Consider the following 18,812-nt stretch of genomic DNA (forward strand, 5'->3'; position numbering starts at 1 on the left):
CCTAAAACTGCCAGAGAACATGCAAACAGCGATTTTAGTGTATGAGGAGGCACCTCTGGAAATTGAAATTTGTGGTAAGTTCCTATGTGACCAAATTTCTGAGGTCATCGGTCCCTAGTCTTACAGACTACTTAATCTAACTTAAACTAACATGTGCTAAGAACAACACAAGCACACCCATGTTTGAGGGAGGATTCAAACCTCCGACAGGGGCAGGCAGACGAACTGTGGCAAGGTGCCTTAGGCTGCACAGCTACCCTCCGCAGCCAGGCACCTCTGGAATTTAAGCTTCGTCTCACTGACCGAATGCAGACACTTTCACAACACTGCATTCTAACCAACAAACAACAACGCTACACTGCAGTCGACACCTAGCATGCCTACACCGAATCAGATTTACCACGATCCCGGACGAGCTGCAGCAACATTCTGTACGGCCATGAACTGCCTGTGACAGTCAGACTGACTCAAACCGGATTGTGCCCCCTCCCCCCTCTCTACTACCCTGAGCGTCTTTCACAGCTCCAGTGTATACCAGTCGCCTACTGTAAGAGCCAAGGTTGTTGCCTCCTCAGTTGGCCACTGCCCCTACTCTATGTATAAACAAAACGCGCTCTGACCAAGTGTATCACCTACTTCCACTCCCAACACACAGCAAAGATACTGCTCATTTGACACCAGATCTGGGAAGGATGCACAGCGCTGCAGACAACCCTGCACCTACCCAAATTAGAACACCAAACTGATGGAGACGCACCAGGCTGCTCTTCATAACGTGATGCTTCTGCACTCCACGACAGAACAGCACCAATGCAGCATTTTAATGGGCATAATGGGCAGGTGGTTGCCGACAGTACTACCTGTTCTCGCAACTGGTGCACTGTCGCCATTGTCACTGCAACTGCGCATGGCCAATGACACTGCAAGCACAGTTTCTGGAACTGCATACACGTGCCTAACCTCGGAACAGATATACTAATACTTTGGACATTCCTAGTGGCAGAGACAGTTGAACCAGTCCTGAGAGCCAATTTCTTCTGGCACTACCAACTATTGCTGGATTTAAATTTCACTCTCCTATTAAGATGGGATGGCCAGCAGCCGATCTGTAGTGTAGTCAGTGATACATTACTTGCCAGCACGTCATGCCCTCGATTACACTACCACTGCTCAAGACACCAATCGACCTGAAACTACAAAGCGAATGACTCTTCAACCAGCTATGTGTAAAGGCAGCCAAGTACTCATCATTATATATGACAATGAGGTCATGAGCCTCCACAACAAACAATTAGGAGACAAATTGTGGACCCCACTGTATCACCAGAGGCAGTTCAACAGCATCTCGATGACCTTCATCATCTTGACACCGATCACTACCGTGGCACCACTACTATAGACACTTCTCAGGGTAGTGAAGCATCACACTCCCCACTAAATTGTGCTACTAAGACAATGCTGTATGATGTTAACAGCGATGGACTCACTCCATGCTCTCCCTCTAGAGCACACACAATCTGTGCCTTGCTGGATGGTACAATTCACCAAATTACAACCACACCAGGTCCCTCTGTCTGACACTGCCTGTGTCGTCTCGTTCCTTACAAACGTAAAGTGGCTAAAGCTGCAGCCGGGGAACTTTTGCAAACTGGCATGGTCAGGCCATCAGACAGTGCTTGGACCTACCCAATTAAACTATTTCCTAAAAGAAAAAAAAAACAGTATTTGGCGCCTATGTGGTAGCTACCGCTACCTCAAAGTCTGTGCAGTCATTGACAGTTACCCACTCCGAACTTGCACAATTTTTCCCATGTCTTGGCTGGGGCAAAAATTTTCGGTGTCATCAATGCAAAACAGCATACCTGCAGATTCCGAAGGCGGCCAAAGACATACCAAAAACTGTTATAATCGGGCCATTCAGTCTCTCTGAGTTGCTCTATATTTCGTATGGATTAAAAAACGCGGAAGAGAAGTGGCAATGATTTATTGACAGCATTTGCCTTTTTCGTACGCCTATTTAGATGATGTAAAAAACCAGCAAGACCACGACGACCACCTGCATATCATCCTTGATAAGCTGGTCTCCCACAGCGTCATGATAAACAATGACAAGTGCCATCTTCAGCAAACCCATGTGCCCTTTGTCAGGCACCACATCGATTCATCTGGGGTGCATCCTACTCCAGTGAAAATTGAAAAGATATGTCTCCTCTCACTTCCCAACAACTACCAAACTACCAAGAGCTGTGTAGGTTTTTGGGGGTCATAAATTTCTAGAGGGACCAATTGTCGCATGCCATTGAGACTTTACTACCACTCACACAAGCATTGCACAGCAAGAATACATTTGGTAAATGATGCCTCGATTGGACACTGAAAATGCAGATGGCCTTTGAAAAAATAAAAGAACATTTGTCACATGCCATGACCCTCGCCCAACTATCACCCGATGCACATCTAATTATCACAGCTAATGCTAAAGTCAACGCGATCAGGGCTGCTTCACAGCATGAGATCGGTGGAATCACTGAGGCACTCAGGTTTTTCTCATGCAAACTTACCAACAAACAGAAAAAATTGTCTACATTTGATGCAAACTACTTGTCATATATGAAGTAGTTCGTCATTTTGAAGATGATGTTGAGGGGAGACCCCTTGCCATATATACAGACGATCCCCCATTGACAGACATATTCCGCAACCTGTCGGCGGATAGTGCACCCAGGAGATTTTACCACCTGTATTTCACAGCATAGTTCACTACCAACGTGCGATACACCAAAGGTGCCTATCCTATTGTGGCATTCCCCATATCAAGGCTATCTCTGCCCAGATGGACTTTGATAGGATCACAGATGCAAAAGCCACAGATGCCGATCTCCACAGCTTGTTTAACAAACCAGACAGCGGACTTCAATTGCAACACACGCTACCAGGCGCTTCCAAACAAATTTGGTGTGATGTTTCGAATGGACAGGTCCAACCAGTCGTCCCAGAGCTGTATCGCACCACAAATTTGGACCTTCTACACAACCTTGCACACCTCATCATGGAACTGTTTATCTGGCATAAAATTAAAAAGGATTGTGCCAGATCTTGCATTCTGTGCCAGCAGGCAAAAACTGGCCGCTACATACAGCCCCCCCCCCCTTTGTTAAATTCTCTATTCCAAAGTGACGATTCCAGTACACCCACACTGACATCATAGGCCACTGTCCGAATCACATGGTTACCATTACATTCTGTCAGTGATAGATAGAACAAGGAATAGAGACCATGGCCATTTCCGATGTATCAACTGAGACAGTACCAAAAACTTTCGTCAACAGATGTATTGCCAGATTTGTTTGTCTGGCCACCTTAACGTCAGACCAGGAAAACAAACAACTGGAAAATAAAAAACAAATGTCAGTGGACTGGCTTACACAATTGTGGACTTTACCCGACCTGCCACAACAGGTACTCCTCGCCCTACCACCTCTTTTATTTCCATTAATCAATTTCCAAGTACATATGAATCTCCAAGAATTTCCGCTTGACAACATATCTGACATATTACACCATACTGACCCCGTGGTTACCGCTACCTGTACAGACAGGTGGTCGGGTGCAAGCACCATCACACACAGTTTCATGCACACCATTCCTGTCCCACCAGAAGTTGACATGTTGGAACTCATCTCTCACTTTTCAGCAGATGGTATATTCACCATTACAGACGTGTCTTACACTATCACATGCTCCGGAACATCGCCTGTGGACACTAAAATGCAAGGCAACACCACCAGCTTGCCTCCCTCTTCAAATACTGCCGCCAAGCCAGCAACAATTAAAAGTTTATCAAACGTTTTGCAACGTGAAAAACCAAAATGGCGTTGTCTACTACTGAAATATGAATAGTAGCCAAGAGTAGTGCGGTTCCTCGATTTGATGATGTCTACTTTGTCACTGTCTGCCAGATAAAACGAAATAGGCCTTCTAATATTGCAGGAATTGTAACTCCCACCAAATAAGCGAGACTGTTTTGACACAAATGGTGGTTTTTATCCATCTCATTTACATAAATAACATGACATATAATTGATGAAGTACCAATATTAAACGCATAAAAGGCCTATTACAAGCAAAAAGTTATATGTCAGGAAATAGTTTCACATTTCATTCATACGCTCCAGTTTCCCAAGGAAGAGATCGAAAAATAGCAGTAGTACGAAATTTTTATGTAAATTTGTATTCATCATATTCTTCCATATAATTTGTGTAACATCCCTGTCTCTTGTCCTTCCTCGTTCTAACAACCAAGCTTGTCATTAGTAATTCTCTAACTACTCATGCCACTGTCAAAACTTATTCTCTGCTTAACTTCACTAACCCTGCTAGAATCACTGGTTTAGTTATCTCACATTTATTCTCTGGTTAGGCATTATTACGTGTTGCTACAACACGCTTCCTGCGCTATTCCGAGAATGGAATTAAGTGGCTGACAGCCAAGGACTGTACAACTGGCCCTTAGTAGTGTAGCGATCTGGTAAAAATTTTCTTTCAGAATTTCATTTTCTTAGATACACCGAGAAGATAATATGTATTCTTTCTTAGCGGTTATTTCTGTTAGTCGTCTATTTCCACTCTGTTAGTATGAATCTATGGATTTCCCTATTAATTATAACAACATATATCGTTAACACGCGTAATCAATCACATAAACGAACAGCGATTGGCATGCGGTTTAATTCGACTCAGCGTGTATAGCCTCATTCCATTTTGTCTGTGGGGAAGTTCTTCATTTCTAGATGCGACGTGATTTCCCTGGCAGAGACATCACGTACACTATGCACGCATTCAAAAATCAGCTTATGGTTCATTAAAATATCAACTTAGAATGTATTCAAAAAAATGTCCAAAGACCAAGTGATGCGTTTCAAAATCATATGAACCATCGATTTACCAACATACACTGGATGCTAGACACTTTTTTCAAGAATACGAATTTGGAGTCCCATGATGAAATTGCCGCCCTAGATCCGGGCCTATAGGTACCCATCTCCGACATGATCAACATGTAGATATTATACATAAATATTTCAAATCTAAATATAAACGTTCTGCATTGCAACTTCGATTGTAAATGTGGACTGTGGAATCCGTAACATCACGGAAGAGTGATAACCACACAAATATAGTTTGCGCAACGAACTTTGTTCGCTGCCGTGGTGGAAACGATATGGTATCAAACTCACAAAGTATATATTTACACTTGACAAGTCGTCGAAGACCTTTGCATCGCTGTTTGTGTATGACATGTGACATTTGAGTGTGATGGAAGTGTAAACAGCAAATAACAGAAAATATTTCGTCGTGTTATATATCGTCGAAGTTACAATCTGATGAAAGTAAGCTGTAGGAAAAGTGAATTATTTTGTGTCCGCTGATGCAGTGCTGGCAAAAACATTACTTAAGTGGTAAGCAGGAAAACCGTCGCGTGATAACAATTACTTTTAAGTAATAAGAACTTTTGTAGTGAGTGACTGTTTCCAAATTATTTGCAGCTAGTAGTAATTTTGACTCAGATTACTGTAAATAGGAAAGGATGAAATGACACTTCATTACTTCATCTTTATAGCTCAATTGAGTTCGAATACTTGTCTGTTATTAATATCGCCTAAAACACAGATACGCAACGGTGCATTTAATCTATTTCGACGAAACTATGATTACATGTAATCACAACGCTGTCCAGCGTCAATAACTTTGGTTTCTAAGGGTTGCTGTCGGCAACTGTCGGTGTACTTTTTTTTTTTTTTTTTTTTTAAGTTTTGAGTCAGATCGTTTAATGTAGAGAGTGAAAACTCTGTAGCGCTACCTGTATCATTGAAATATACTATAAATAAAAAATGTGTAAACCTCTCTCCTTCGTTACTGATTTTCTTGTTCATCAAATTTACTCGGAGTCTTTTGCTTCTGGGTCCTCAGCCACTTTGAATTGTTAAAATGAAAACATGGTTCCATAACTGCATTGGAAAATTGTCTAACAACCAAAAACTACAGTATGGTCATTCTATATCAACGGGACCAGGGGCCCTCTCGACCGTCTCCAAATCTAATGAAATTTGGTGTGAAGGTTCCATAAGGTCTTTGATTCTTATGTGCCAAATTTCAGTTCAGTATCTGCAGTGATTGAACTTCTAGGGGCTTTTAAAGAGAGGCTACTCATCTTCGCATCACATACAAAAATACTAATGTACCAAGTTTGCTAGACTTTTTTTTTAAAAGTTCTGGCACACATTTGGTCATTCACTTTAATACACAAAGACAACTTTTATGTTGAATCACATCATGTCTAAAATTTGGCATTTAGCCGCACCTAAATATATCATTATTATTATTTTTATTTTTATGTGTGTGTGGACCCTGTTGGATCATGCATTACATTGATTATTTCGCTATGTGCTTTCTTCTGACCACTTGGTACCTGATCTTTTAGGGACTTCATTCACTGGCTTTACTACCCATCTATTTATCTTCTGACTGTCAAGTTTCCTGTCTAGTATGTCCGATGTTCCTATCTGTGACTTTTCCAAGTCATATTTGACTTCTTCTGTCCATGGAATTTTCTTCAGTTTTGCAATGTATGTCAAAATCTTGTGCATTAGCCTTGAAGATGGGAGTCTATGAATGCGTCCATAGAATTTCAATCTTCGTTTCCTGATATTTGCAGCAAGGTTGGACAGTTCTTCTGTTGCTCTGCACAATTTGAGTCTGTACCCCTCGTCTGTTTTATCTGGCCCCAGCATTTTCCTCATAATCTTTCTTTCCTCCTTCAAGAATGTTCTTCAGATTGCCTTTTCTATTAAGTACCAAGGTTTCACTTGCATACAGCACTTCAGGATATACACAATCCTCTAAACTGGCTCAAAAATTTGTCTTGCTCTTCTGAGAGCCAAGGTTTGGCTGAACACTACTACTATTCATATGAACCAATCACACCTACCTACGATGTTTATATATGGATCAAATTCAACTAGCATTGGATGCCTACAAGAAAAGATATGCATTTGCAAAGTTGCCAAAATTTTGTACATTCAAATTTTAGAATATGTTTGGGAGGGGGGGGGGGGGGGGGGCAATATCTCAACTGTGTCTTGTTCAATCCTCTTTTTCTTGCCACACCTAGAGAGAGCATGCTTTAAGCTTTCAAAGCTACGTGGTTTAATTTGTGATCTAGTTTATTGATGGGTAAGAATGTATTTCAAAAGTTATTATTTTAGCTCATCGAGAAGATTGAAAAGTGAAAGATTTTGCTCATAATGTCCCACAGTTACTTTTCTTTGAGTATATAAATCAGTTTCAAACATTAATTTAACATGTGTCATAAAACAAGTATAATAGACAACACAGCAAATTTGCAAAACAAAAACATGAGAGTCAGTTCCATTTTGGGTTGAATAGTTCTACAAGTTCGTCGAGGACAGTTTGAGGAAAGCTGTATTGTCTCCCTGATGATGATGACGATGATAATGATTGTGCTTCTAAAGTCGTGAAAATATGTTGCTCAGTGATCCAGCAGGTGCCTTTAGCAGCTGGCCAGTGGAAGGAATGAGCAAAACCATGTGGGTGCATTAAGCTGTTGATGACATCATCTTGTTCATGTTTAATATGGTATTAACTTTATTTCAAAGGCATAGACAGCAATTGTATCATGAAGGAGCCACTTACTGATCATACAAATGCTAATATTTTGACATTCTTTGCCACCAAAATAGATAACAAATGGATGTAATGTGGCCTTCTCTGAGTAAAATCATTGCACAGCATCTTCAACAAGAAATGAATAATTGTCAGCAAGATACATCAATATAATTTATTCATTTTCTGCAAGATTTCTCTGTAGCTGCTTAAGGTATCAACTTTAGTGTTTTGACACAAAGTGATGGCTTCTTAAACCGATAATTTTCAAAATCAGTGTCTCCAAGAAATCTTCAACAGTTCTGACATGTCTCCTGTGTGTGTGTGTGTGTGTGTGTGTGTGTGTGTGTGCGCGCGCGCGCGCATCAGTACAGACCTGTTGGTGATATTACATAGTTTCTTCAGGGTCATATTCTTTAAAAACATCTACATTCCTCACAACATTGCAACATACAATCTTTTGATTCCAAACTGCATACAGTGTTTTTTTTTTTTCTCAAAACTCTGTTGTCATCTTGGATGGATGTTTCTGAAGCCAACATTAATTTGCCATTTTGATGAATCACATATATACATAGAAGCATCAACTGTAGTACACCATTTCGGCCTGAACTCTAAACATTTTGAGAAGCTAAATTGATTTCCATATTCTTCACAATGACCAATGTACATTTCTTTCAGGTTTCAGAGGAGCAGATGTTTCTATTTGTAAATCTTTTTCCCATTCATTGAGCTTTTTTCCTTTTCGGTTTGCTCGTGTTGCCAAAATCCCGTCTTCTATCTTTAGTTTCCTTGACTTCTTCTCCATTTTAGCAAATTCTTTAGCCATTTTTTCATTAGTCCAGCTATTTGTTGCCAGGGTCAAAATTTGAACTTTACGACAATTTCTTGAAGTCTGAAGCTTAAGATTAAGTTCTTCAATTATGATACCCATATCTTTAAATTTTTGGCACTGTTGAAAAATATTTACCAGTATTGCAGCAAAATCTACTTGGCTCACAGCAGCAGCTGTGACAATTATCTTAGTAATGCTACTTTGGGCTTTCAGAACTTTACGCTTTATGTATCCCATTGAATCCCTTTTTCTGATCTGTTGAACCTTTAATGGTGACTCACTAAGTGATGATAATGAAGTATTAGCAGTAAAGCAAGCATCAAAAACATACATGTCTTCAGTGGATGGTGATTCTCACTTATCCTGGCAGGATGATTCTTTTTGGGCCACTTCTTGTCTACATTTGGTACAGATTTTCTCACCAGGTTTAAAAATGTTAGTAACTTCAATCTATCAGACATTACAATGGTCACTGGTCGTAAAGCCTTCTTGGTTGTGTGTTTTTCTTTACCAAATGTGTTGCAGTAAGTCTTCTGCAGGAACTGAAATTTTGTCATCAACAAGACATTATGGTATGGACAAATTTCGGCATCTTCAGTAAAATCAAACCCAGACTATGCCATAGAACCTCCTTGTCCATTGGTGACATTTCCTTAACTGATTGTAGTTGACTTCTGTCATAATAGACTTAAGACAATCAACTCCACCTCATCCACTAAAGTAGCTGGGTGAAGGGACCTCTTGGATCATTTTATGCAGTAGTTTATTAACCTATAACAAAAGCAATTTCGGAAGCTTATGAATATCCAGAATTGAAGGATAGAAGATTCAGTCTTGTTAGTATATAAAATATACAAATTAGGCCATCAAAACATAATGTTTTAGTGCTTACCTCTAGCTAAAACAATGATTATTGATTATTCAAACACTCAACACTGTCTGTACAATGTCATCATCAAGGATTACACCTCATGGAAGACTAACAAAGTGAAAATTGCCAATAATGTAAGCAACAATCGAAAGTGGAATTTCAGCAATGTATCACTGCTGCTAGGATAGAGCTTGAAAAATTGTTGCTGCTTTATAATGTCTGTGGAAACTATGTGACAGGGCATATATGCACCACTATGCACTGTAGGGTTAAAACATTCTAAACAACTTAACATTGCCACAGTAGTGGCTAATAAATTTAACAACTACTTTTCTAATGTTGCACACCACCTGATTACCAAACATTACAACTCACAACCAGACAGCAATACACTCCAGTCGGATACAAAAATTCTTACAAGAACCCTATTCATGTCTCCAACAACACCTGAGGAATTATCTGTCATTATAAAAAGGCTACCCAATAAGTATTCAGCAGGTACTGATGAAATACACGATATTATCATCAAAGCAAGTGTAACATCTATCATAGAACCACCAACAGATATTTTCAATTCGTCATTCGTGAGTGGTATATTCCCGAAAAATCTGAAAATGGCAAAAGTGACACCACTGTACAAGAAAGGGGACAAACATGAAGCTGCAAACTATAGACCTGTATCAGTATTGTCAGGCTTTGGTAAAATTCTTGAAAAACTATTTCTTAGATGGCTGACAGCCTTTGTAAATAAAGAAAACATAATAAGTGATGCACAATATGGATTCAGAACTGGCAGATCAACACAGTCAGCTATTTATACCTTCTTAAATGAAATTCTAACTGCAGTAGATAATAAGCAACATGTGTCTGGCATATTTCTTGACCTTAGTAAAGCCTTCGATGTAATTGATCATAATACTCTGTTGCAGAAGCTATTATGGAATACGAGGCCTGCCAAATAAGTGGATACATTTCTACCTTCATGACCGTCAACAGATCACTCAAATAAAATACAAATACATAAAAACACAAAAAATTGTAATTTTTACAGTAATTCACAAAACATTACATATGGAGTTCCTCAAGGGTCAGTCCTTGGGCCAATTCTTTTCATTCTTTATTTTAATGATTTGTCAGAAAAAATAACTAAAGGGACAACAGTACTTTTTGCAGATGACACAAATATCCTAATCAAATCACGTGATGAGGAAAGCCTACAAAAAACAGCTTCAGGTATAATACAAAATTTGACACAATGGTTTAGAACAAACAAGCTAATACTAAATAATGAAAAAACAGTGACAGTCAATTTCCACGATTCACAGAAACTACATCCTGCAAGACCAGTTTTTAAGATTGATGGAAAAACTGTCTCATCTGTGAGCAACACAAAATTTTTAGGTATACATATACAGCAAAACCTAAAATGGGAGACACATCTTAACCATGTAAATAAAGAGCTAAACACACTTACGTACGCAGTAAGAATCCTTGCACAAAATACAAGCCATGCGTCTTGTGATCACAATGTACCATGGCAGTATTCAGTCACTGCTGATGTACGGCATTATCTTTTGGGGGAACTCTGTAGATGCAAACAAAACATTTAGGCTACAGAAAAAGATTGTTAGTATAATAAACCATGCTAAGTACAGAGACACCTATAGGCCAATATTTAAAAATATCAGTATACTGCCTCTTCCTTGCCTATATATGTATGAAATATTAAGTTTAACAAAAGGAAGTATTTTAAAAGATGGAAGTATCTTCAAGTATAACTGTGATTACCACCCTCATGATACTAGGCAGAAACATTACTTGCATGTCAATACAGTAAGTACAAACATTTGTAAGAGAGGAGTGTATCATTCTGGCATAATGCTGTACAATCACATGCCATCCTATTTGAAACATATGCAAAATTTACAAAAGTTTAAGGTGAAACTGAAAGAGTACTTTCTTGACCACTGCTTCTATTCTGTTTCCGAGTTTTTAGAGTATCGGAAAAGTGTAGTGTAATTGCTCAAATATTCTTAATAAGTCTATCATTTTATTTTATTATATTAAATTTGTCATCAATATTCAACATGTATTGAATAATTTTTAATTATTTATCCTTTCAAAATAACAATGTGTATGATGATGTATATACTGTACCAACCTGACTTGTCCTACATCATTTGTGCTAAATATGTACCTAAACATGATTTACAGGACCAATAAAGAAATACAAATACAAATAATGACCATCTATATTTTATGATCTTAAGAGCATTTTCTGAGATTTTATTGTATTTATATTCTGTACTGTAAAATAATGTAAAAACACGTAATGCACAGTTGCATTTCCTAAGCTGCAGGCAAATCTTATACTATTAAAAGACACTACAATTATACATTTTCTGATTTACAGCTTCAAATTGTATTAATTTTTGGTATTTACCGATAATCCATTTTCTCTACTTTTGAATAAATGTTCTTACTCATCAATACGCAAGGTCCAGAAATTAAACAATATTGCTTTGAAAGTTTTTGGCATGCTCTTTCCAGCTTTGGTAAGAAAAAGAGGATTGAACAAGACACAGCTGATATATTGCCCTCCAAAAATACCTTAAAATTTGCATGTAGAAAATGTTGACCAACTTTGCAGATGCACATCTTTTCTTCTAGGCATCCAATTAAATTAAATCCATTGATCCATATATATATTTTTTTAAGGTGGAGGGTGGAAATATATATATATATATATATATATATATATATATACACACACACACACACACACACACACACACACACACACACACACACACACACACACACACAACCCCATGAAGTTTTATTGTGATTGGTTCATATGAAAAGTAGCAGTGGTCGGTCAAACCTTGGCTCTAAGAATAGCATGACAAATTTTTTAGCCACTTTAGAGGCTTGTATCTATATTTAGATGTGGCTAAATCCCAAATTTTTGCCAAGGTGTGAGTCAGCGTAAAATGTCAATATATGTTAAAGCAAATGATCAAATGTATGCTAGAACTTTTAAAAATAGCCTAGCAAACTTGGCACATCTGCTCCTTCGTACATGATTCGAAGGTGAGTAGCCTCTCGTTAAAAGCCCCTACAATTTCAACCACTGATGATACCAGACTGAAATTTGGTATATAACCATCAAAGGCCATGTAGAACCTTCACACCAAATTTAATTAGATTTGGAGATTGTCAAGTGGGGACACTTTTTAATATTGATCCCTTTGATATGGAATGCCCAGTAAAACAATCATAGATTATAAAGTCAGCCAGTTGTGGAACCACATTGTCATTTAAATAACCTTCAGGATTTTTGTTGGCTAAACTGCAAAACTAATTACATGTGATCTTGTAGCAGTTAAGTATGATCAGTTGTCTGTTTACAACCAGTAATCTGGACAAGATGGGAAAGTTTATGTGCAACTTTTTTTTGTCTAGTTATGTTTTTGCAATCAATCAGCCAGATTAACTGAAGCATTCAGTATCACTTCCACAACTCTGAAGCAAACTGTTGCCTTTCAGCTTAATATGGGCATCGCGTTCAGAGCTACACATAGATTGTGCTAGCTGTACAACTTGACAGGCATGGTAGTTTGTGTAAAGGATGAGGGCAGAAAGTAGATTCGGAGTGAGGTTTGGTGAAAGATGAATGATGTCTGAGATGGAGAAGCAGCAGATACCCGGAACAGGGACATGGCCCTTGTGAGGTCACTGTGGCTGCATCCATGAGGAGTCGTGTACAGTGCCCAGTCATCCTGAAGAGTGGTTTAGGAGTGCGATAAAGAGGAAGACTGCAGAGACAAGGATATAAGTAAAGGATGAATTGAACAAGGGTCTTGGGAAAATGGCAGAGGAGGATTTGGGACTGAAGCTCCCGCATTATGAGGCCAGCATGATTCCCAAACAAAAGATGTGTTTAGCTGCAGTTACCTGCTTACCATAAGTAAATGATAAATTTTAAGGTAGGTCCCATCTATAAGCAGTTACCTGCTTATCATAAGTAAAAAATAAATTTTAAGGTAAGTCCCACTATAAGTGTGGTGCCTATTGTGTTGACCCAAGTACTGAATGTGTCATATCAAACTAGTAATCATTGTGAATTAGTCATTTTTTAAAAAGAAAAAGTAACCTACTTAACATGTTTTGTTTTGATATGTCATTTCACTTGGTTCTGAAAGTTATCTGAACAGAGTTAGCTATATTTTGAAATGTTTAAAGTCCTTGGACTTTTGAACATAAGTTGTGTGTGACTACACAGGTAATGAATATTTTCAGAGCTTATTGAATAATGTAATAAATACCAAATGCTCTGTACTGTTAATACCTGGGTGTTATATTGTGAAATATTGATGCATCCTGTTAAAAAAATGAAAAATGGGATTAAAATGTTAAGAATGCCTACTACAGTAAATGAAGATGATGATGGTTATCAGTGTACATTTCAAACAGGATGGAGAATAATGTGTACTGGTACATGTATGATAAAATTTTCATGATGCTTTGAAAAGCATAGGCATAGATGTATATATGAGGAATATAGAATTTGTTGAAAAATTTGCCTGAAACATGGAGTGCTTGATCAGTCTCAGTAAAACGTTTTAAATTACGTCTGTTTCAGATTGAAGATCACAATGCAGTGTTCATTGATCATATTGGCCTGCTTTTCACTGTCATTGCTGAATGAGGCTGCAAGTTCTAGAATCTTCCAGAGAGGGAGACTCAGAGGTGGGCTTCTTGGAGAACCTAATGTCAACTACTCAGAAACATTGCCACCAGATGAATGGTTCATTCAGCAGTTGGATCATTTCGATCCCACAAATAGAAGAACATGGAAACAGGTATGCTGCCATACATCACACTGTAACTTAAGAAGCTGCTAGGGATAATAAGAATTCCACAAAGTTATTGTACAGCTCGATCAGATATAATGCCATCTATACTGTAAAATGGGATTACTTTAGTACAGTTTTGAAATGTTCATGCATGTACAGCAAGACATGTTTTTTACACTGTCCAATTTTATTTTCCCTTCGAAGGCTTCAATCCTCATGATCTAATTCAGCTGTTCAGAGTTGTATGTGCATTACAATGATTACATATATCTAAAAACAAAGATGATGTGACTTACCAAACGAAAGTGCTGGCAGGTCGATAGACACACAAAGAAACACAAACATACACACAAAATTCAAGCTTTCGCGACCAATGGTTGCTTCGTCAGGAAAGAGGGAAGGAGAGGGAAAGACGAAAGGATGTGGGTTTTAAGGGAGAGGGTAAGGAGTCATTCCAATCCCGGGAGTGGAAAGACTTACCTTAGGGGGAAAAAAGGACAGGTATAAACTCGCGCAGTGTATACTTCGAGAACTTGCCGCATTTTACCATACATAAAAATCTTGATGTCTTCTCCTGGAGTCAGTGTGATCCCCTGTAGTCAACAAGAATGTCACCATTATTTCTGTGGCAAGATCCTGAAAGGCTTCAGAGGAGTGGTTAGTGAAGGAAGATTTACATCGGCTGGAATGGGCCACTTCAAGAACTTGCTGCATTTTACCATACGTAAAAATCTTGATGTCTTCTCCTGCAGTCAGTGTGATCCCTTATAGTCAACAAGAATGTCACCATGTATTTCTGTGGCAAGATCTGCAAAGGCTTCAGAAGAGTGGTTAGCGAAGGAACATTTACTTTTTTGCTCCTCTTTTTACATACCCCCATTGTGTCCTTCCTTGTTTGTTCTAGATGTTCTGTGAATGAATCGGGCTTGTGTTCCTTGAAACTCTCTTGCAGCTTACAACAGACTGCTGCTTAATTTCTTTAGGATGTTGTGTGGGGCATTAGGGTAATATAACTATGTTTTTGACAGAACTAGGACAGAACTTCTGCTTTTGCGTTTCAAAAAGAAATAAGCCCAGTCTTACCCTGGGTACACTCCATTTTTGAACCTCTTTTCTTTTATTCCTTACGTGAATTAAGTATGAAGCATGAAGAACCACCAGAGTGATAGAAAATCCCATAAGTGTGACTTCCACAACATGCGTGACCAACATTTATTTCTCTTCTGACAAGGGAACTGACAAGGGAAACTCCCCATCACACCCCTCTCTGCTTTAGTGGTAAAATGGCCCAGTGGATAATCCATAAAAAACTGAACACAGATCAAGCATGAAAACAGGAAAAAGGTGTACTGATCTGCAAAAAAAGAAACAAAACAGAAACAGTGAATGGTCAAAGAGTCTAAAGTGTGCCCCCCCCCCCCCCCACCTCTGCTGCAAAATTATAAAAGGTCTCTCCAGTCATTGAGGTGTCTGTTTGCTGTATTCAGATTTGTGACTGTGTCGTGGAATAATGTCCACTTGCAACACCAAGGTGTAAACAAGGGACTTATAGATGTACGTACCTCCTATTTGTTGTACCCAAGTACCACATGTGATGACTGTTGCATTCTGTATTGGAAGTTTTGACTCTCAAATTACTTTGTTGTACCTGTTTATTTGTTGTTTTCATTTTTGCGAGAGGTCTGTGCAGCATCTTGACTGCTCTCATTATTCATCACATTTACTTGCAATGGTAGTATATTCATATCCCATGATCCATATTCTATAGTCATTGTGCCAAGTCAGCAGAAGGTGAAGGGACAAGTCAGTGATGGAAAGTTCATAATTTTGTGGAAAAAGATGGGACACAAGGGAGGTTTAGACACAGATCTCCTGCTTTGCATTCCAGCTTCATGACCATGCAACTATGACGTTGTGGTTCTTACAGTTCGCTCAGTGTTGCACATCTTGAGCTTGGACCATTCACTGTTTCTATTTAGTCTCTTTTTTTTCACAATTCAGTACACCACCTTCCTGTTTTCATGCTTGATCTGTGTTCAGTTTTTGACGGGCGCTCTACTGGATCATTTTATCACTAAGAGAGGGTTGCAATGGGAAGTTTCCCTTGTAAGGTGAAACTAGTCATGCCATTATTTTTTATTGCATGTGGCTTCCTGCTCATTTTCATTTCAAGAATTAAAGTGCTCAGTGGAAATTCTTATCTGTAAATAAATAAAGGAAAGCAGAAAATTTAATTGCCTAGTTCTATTTTTGCCTTAAATTACAAGAAATCCACATACAGCTATTGCATTACAATACAGCATTAATTAGGTGCTGGACATAGGCCTACGTACCTTTTAGAAGATTCACGTAAACCGATTTTCTTTCTTGTGATTTGATCTAGAGCATCTTGCAGGGTCTCTGTTGTAAAGTTTTGATGAGCCCTTGATCCCAGTTTACAAACAGACTGTCGTAGCATTGTTTCTGGAACTAAAGTGTAGTCTTTTAGATTGAAAAACTTTGTGTACCAATCTGACCCTTCCAACATTTAGACTAAGCGGGTGTATTAAACTGACCCCATCAAGCCCCATATTTACATTTAGTACTAAGAAGTGAAATATTTTCATTTTATCTTGCATTTTGTAAATGGTACAGTCCTTTGAAGGACATATATTTTGTAGATAAATCGTAAAACAGTAGAGAACTAAAAAAAACCATGACTAATAAACCAAAAGTACTGGAGACGTGGCAGATGTTTTGCATTAAAGCTCCCTCTCTGTGTGTTCAGATTTAGATTACATACATACTCACTTATTGGCTTTCTTTTAACTTAAAAATTTAAAAAGAAGATACAAAAATTTTAATTTTTTTCTGCTTAAATTTATTTAATTTGGAAAGTCACAGAATGCTAACTTCCGTTCTATATTACTAGATACAATTGCTATAACTATAAACAATATCTTCTGTGCTCCTGCTAAATGCGTTATGCAAATATTTATTATTAAAAATTAAATGAAACTGCATTTTTATGTGTTTTAACAAATTATTTACTCAAAAATCCCCATTGCAAAACTTAAAAAATTGCACAATATGTTGTTTGGTTAATGTGTTAGTTGTTACTGCAGTCGTGGTGGGCAGTGTTTTTGTACGAGGTGTGTTGCTTAAGTAAGTACCATGTTGAAATTAAAAAAAGACATGCTAAGATACCTCAATAATTTTACTTTTACATGAAAGTCTGTACCTTAATCTACACACTGACACCATTACAGTCTGAGTCTTCCTTGTTTACGTTGTGAACTCAGTGTTTAAAATGCCTCTGCTAATCGTGAGTCCCGCCAACTGTGAAGTACGGGGTGTTATAAGATTTCTTTGTGCTAAAGGCCTAAAAGTGATCGATGTTCATCGTGAGATCTGTTCAGTTTACAGAGAAAGCATTATAAGTAATGGAATGGTAAGAAAGTGGGTGAGAGCATTTAAAGATGGCCACACAAATGTGCATGATGAACAGCGGAGTGGGCGTCCTTCGGTCATTAATGAAAGTTTGGTGCAGGAAGTGGACAATAAGGTGAGAGAAAACAGACGCTTTACAATTTCCTCCTTGCGGGATGACTTTCCTAATGTTTCTCATTACCGAAAATTATGCACACATTGGGTACCGAAAATGTTGACGGATGTGCACAAAGCCAAACGTTTAGACAGTGCATTGACTTTCCTTGAGCAGTACCACAATGACGGTGATGATTTCTTAAGCCAAATTGTTATGGGCAATTAAACATGGGTGGCCTACGTCACACCAGAATCAAAGCAAAGGTCCATGGAAGTTGAGCAAGGGCATCGTTTTACTGCAAGACAATGCCTGTCCGCATGTGGCGGATCAGACCAAAGATCTCATCACATCTTTTTGATGGGAAACTCTAGATCGTCCTCCGAACAGCCCAGATCTTGCACCCAGTGACTACCATCTGTTCCTGCACTTGAAGAAACACCTGGGCAGTCAGTGTCTTCAAGACGATGACGAAGTCAAAACAGTGGTGATGCAGTGGTTAACAAATCAGGTGGCAGACTTCTACGAGGAGGGTATTCAAAAACTGGTACAACATTATGACAAGTGCCTCAATTTTGACGGAAATTATGTAGAAAAGTAGATTAAGGTACAGGCTTTCATGTAAAAATAAAATTATTGAGGTATCTTAGCACGTCTTTTTTTAATTTCAAAATGGTACTTACATAAAAAAACACGCCTTGTATATAGTTAGAAATTTTTCAACATTCTGCATCATTGAATTTCTGGTATAAATTATGCGTGTTGGCAATACTGTTTCAGACTCTCTTCTGTTTATAACCGATGAGTGAAAACTTGCACATGAATCATTCGGGGTAGAGTTTTGTGCTTGGTTTGAACTTTTTGTTAGGTACAATGTCAGTGAGGAAATAATAAAGTAGTGAAAAAGTTAGATGTGTTGATTATGAAAAAAGTCCCAAGAACGTTGTATTTAAGAAAAGTGAAATACACTTCACAATTGTTGGATGTCTGTTAGTGGTACTGCAGAAATATCTTGATCCTCAAGTAACTGTGTTACCGTCT

The 18,812-nt window shown here is 38.3% G+C and overlaps 1 protein-coding gene across 1 annotated transcript in view; it reads left to right on the forward strand.

Annotated features, from left to right (window-relative positions):
• Positions 1-5,142: 5,142 nt before the first annotated feature.
• LOC124611879 (putative serine protease K12H4.7) overlaps positions 5,143-18,812 on the forward strand; it is a 118,379-nt gene continuing 104,709 nt past the window's right edge. Inside the window, exons 1-2 of the mRNA XM_047140281.1 lie at positions 5,143-5,459; positions 14,035-14,254. Of these exons, the coding sequence (XP_046996237.1) occupies positions 14,048-14,254 (207 nt within the window). The 5' untranslated portion in view covers positions 5,143-5,459; positions 14,035-14,047. The remainder of the gene's footprint in view (positions 5,460-14,034; positions 14,255-18,812) is intronic.

Source organism: Schistocerca americana, chromosome 1 (assembly GCF_021461395.2).
Source record: "Schistocerca americana isolate TAMUIC-IGC-003095 chromosome 1, iqSchAmer2.1, whole genome shotgun sequence".
Lineage (NCBI taxonomy): Eukaryota > Metazoa > Arthropoda > Insecta > Orthoptera > Acrididae > Schistocerca > Schistocerca americana.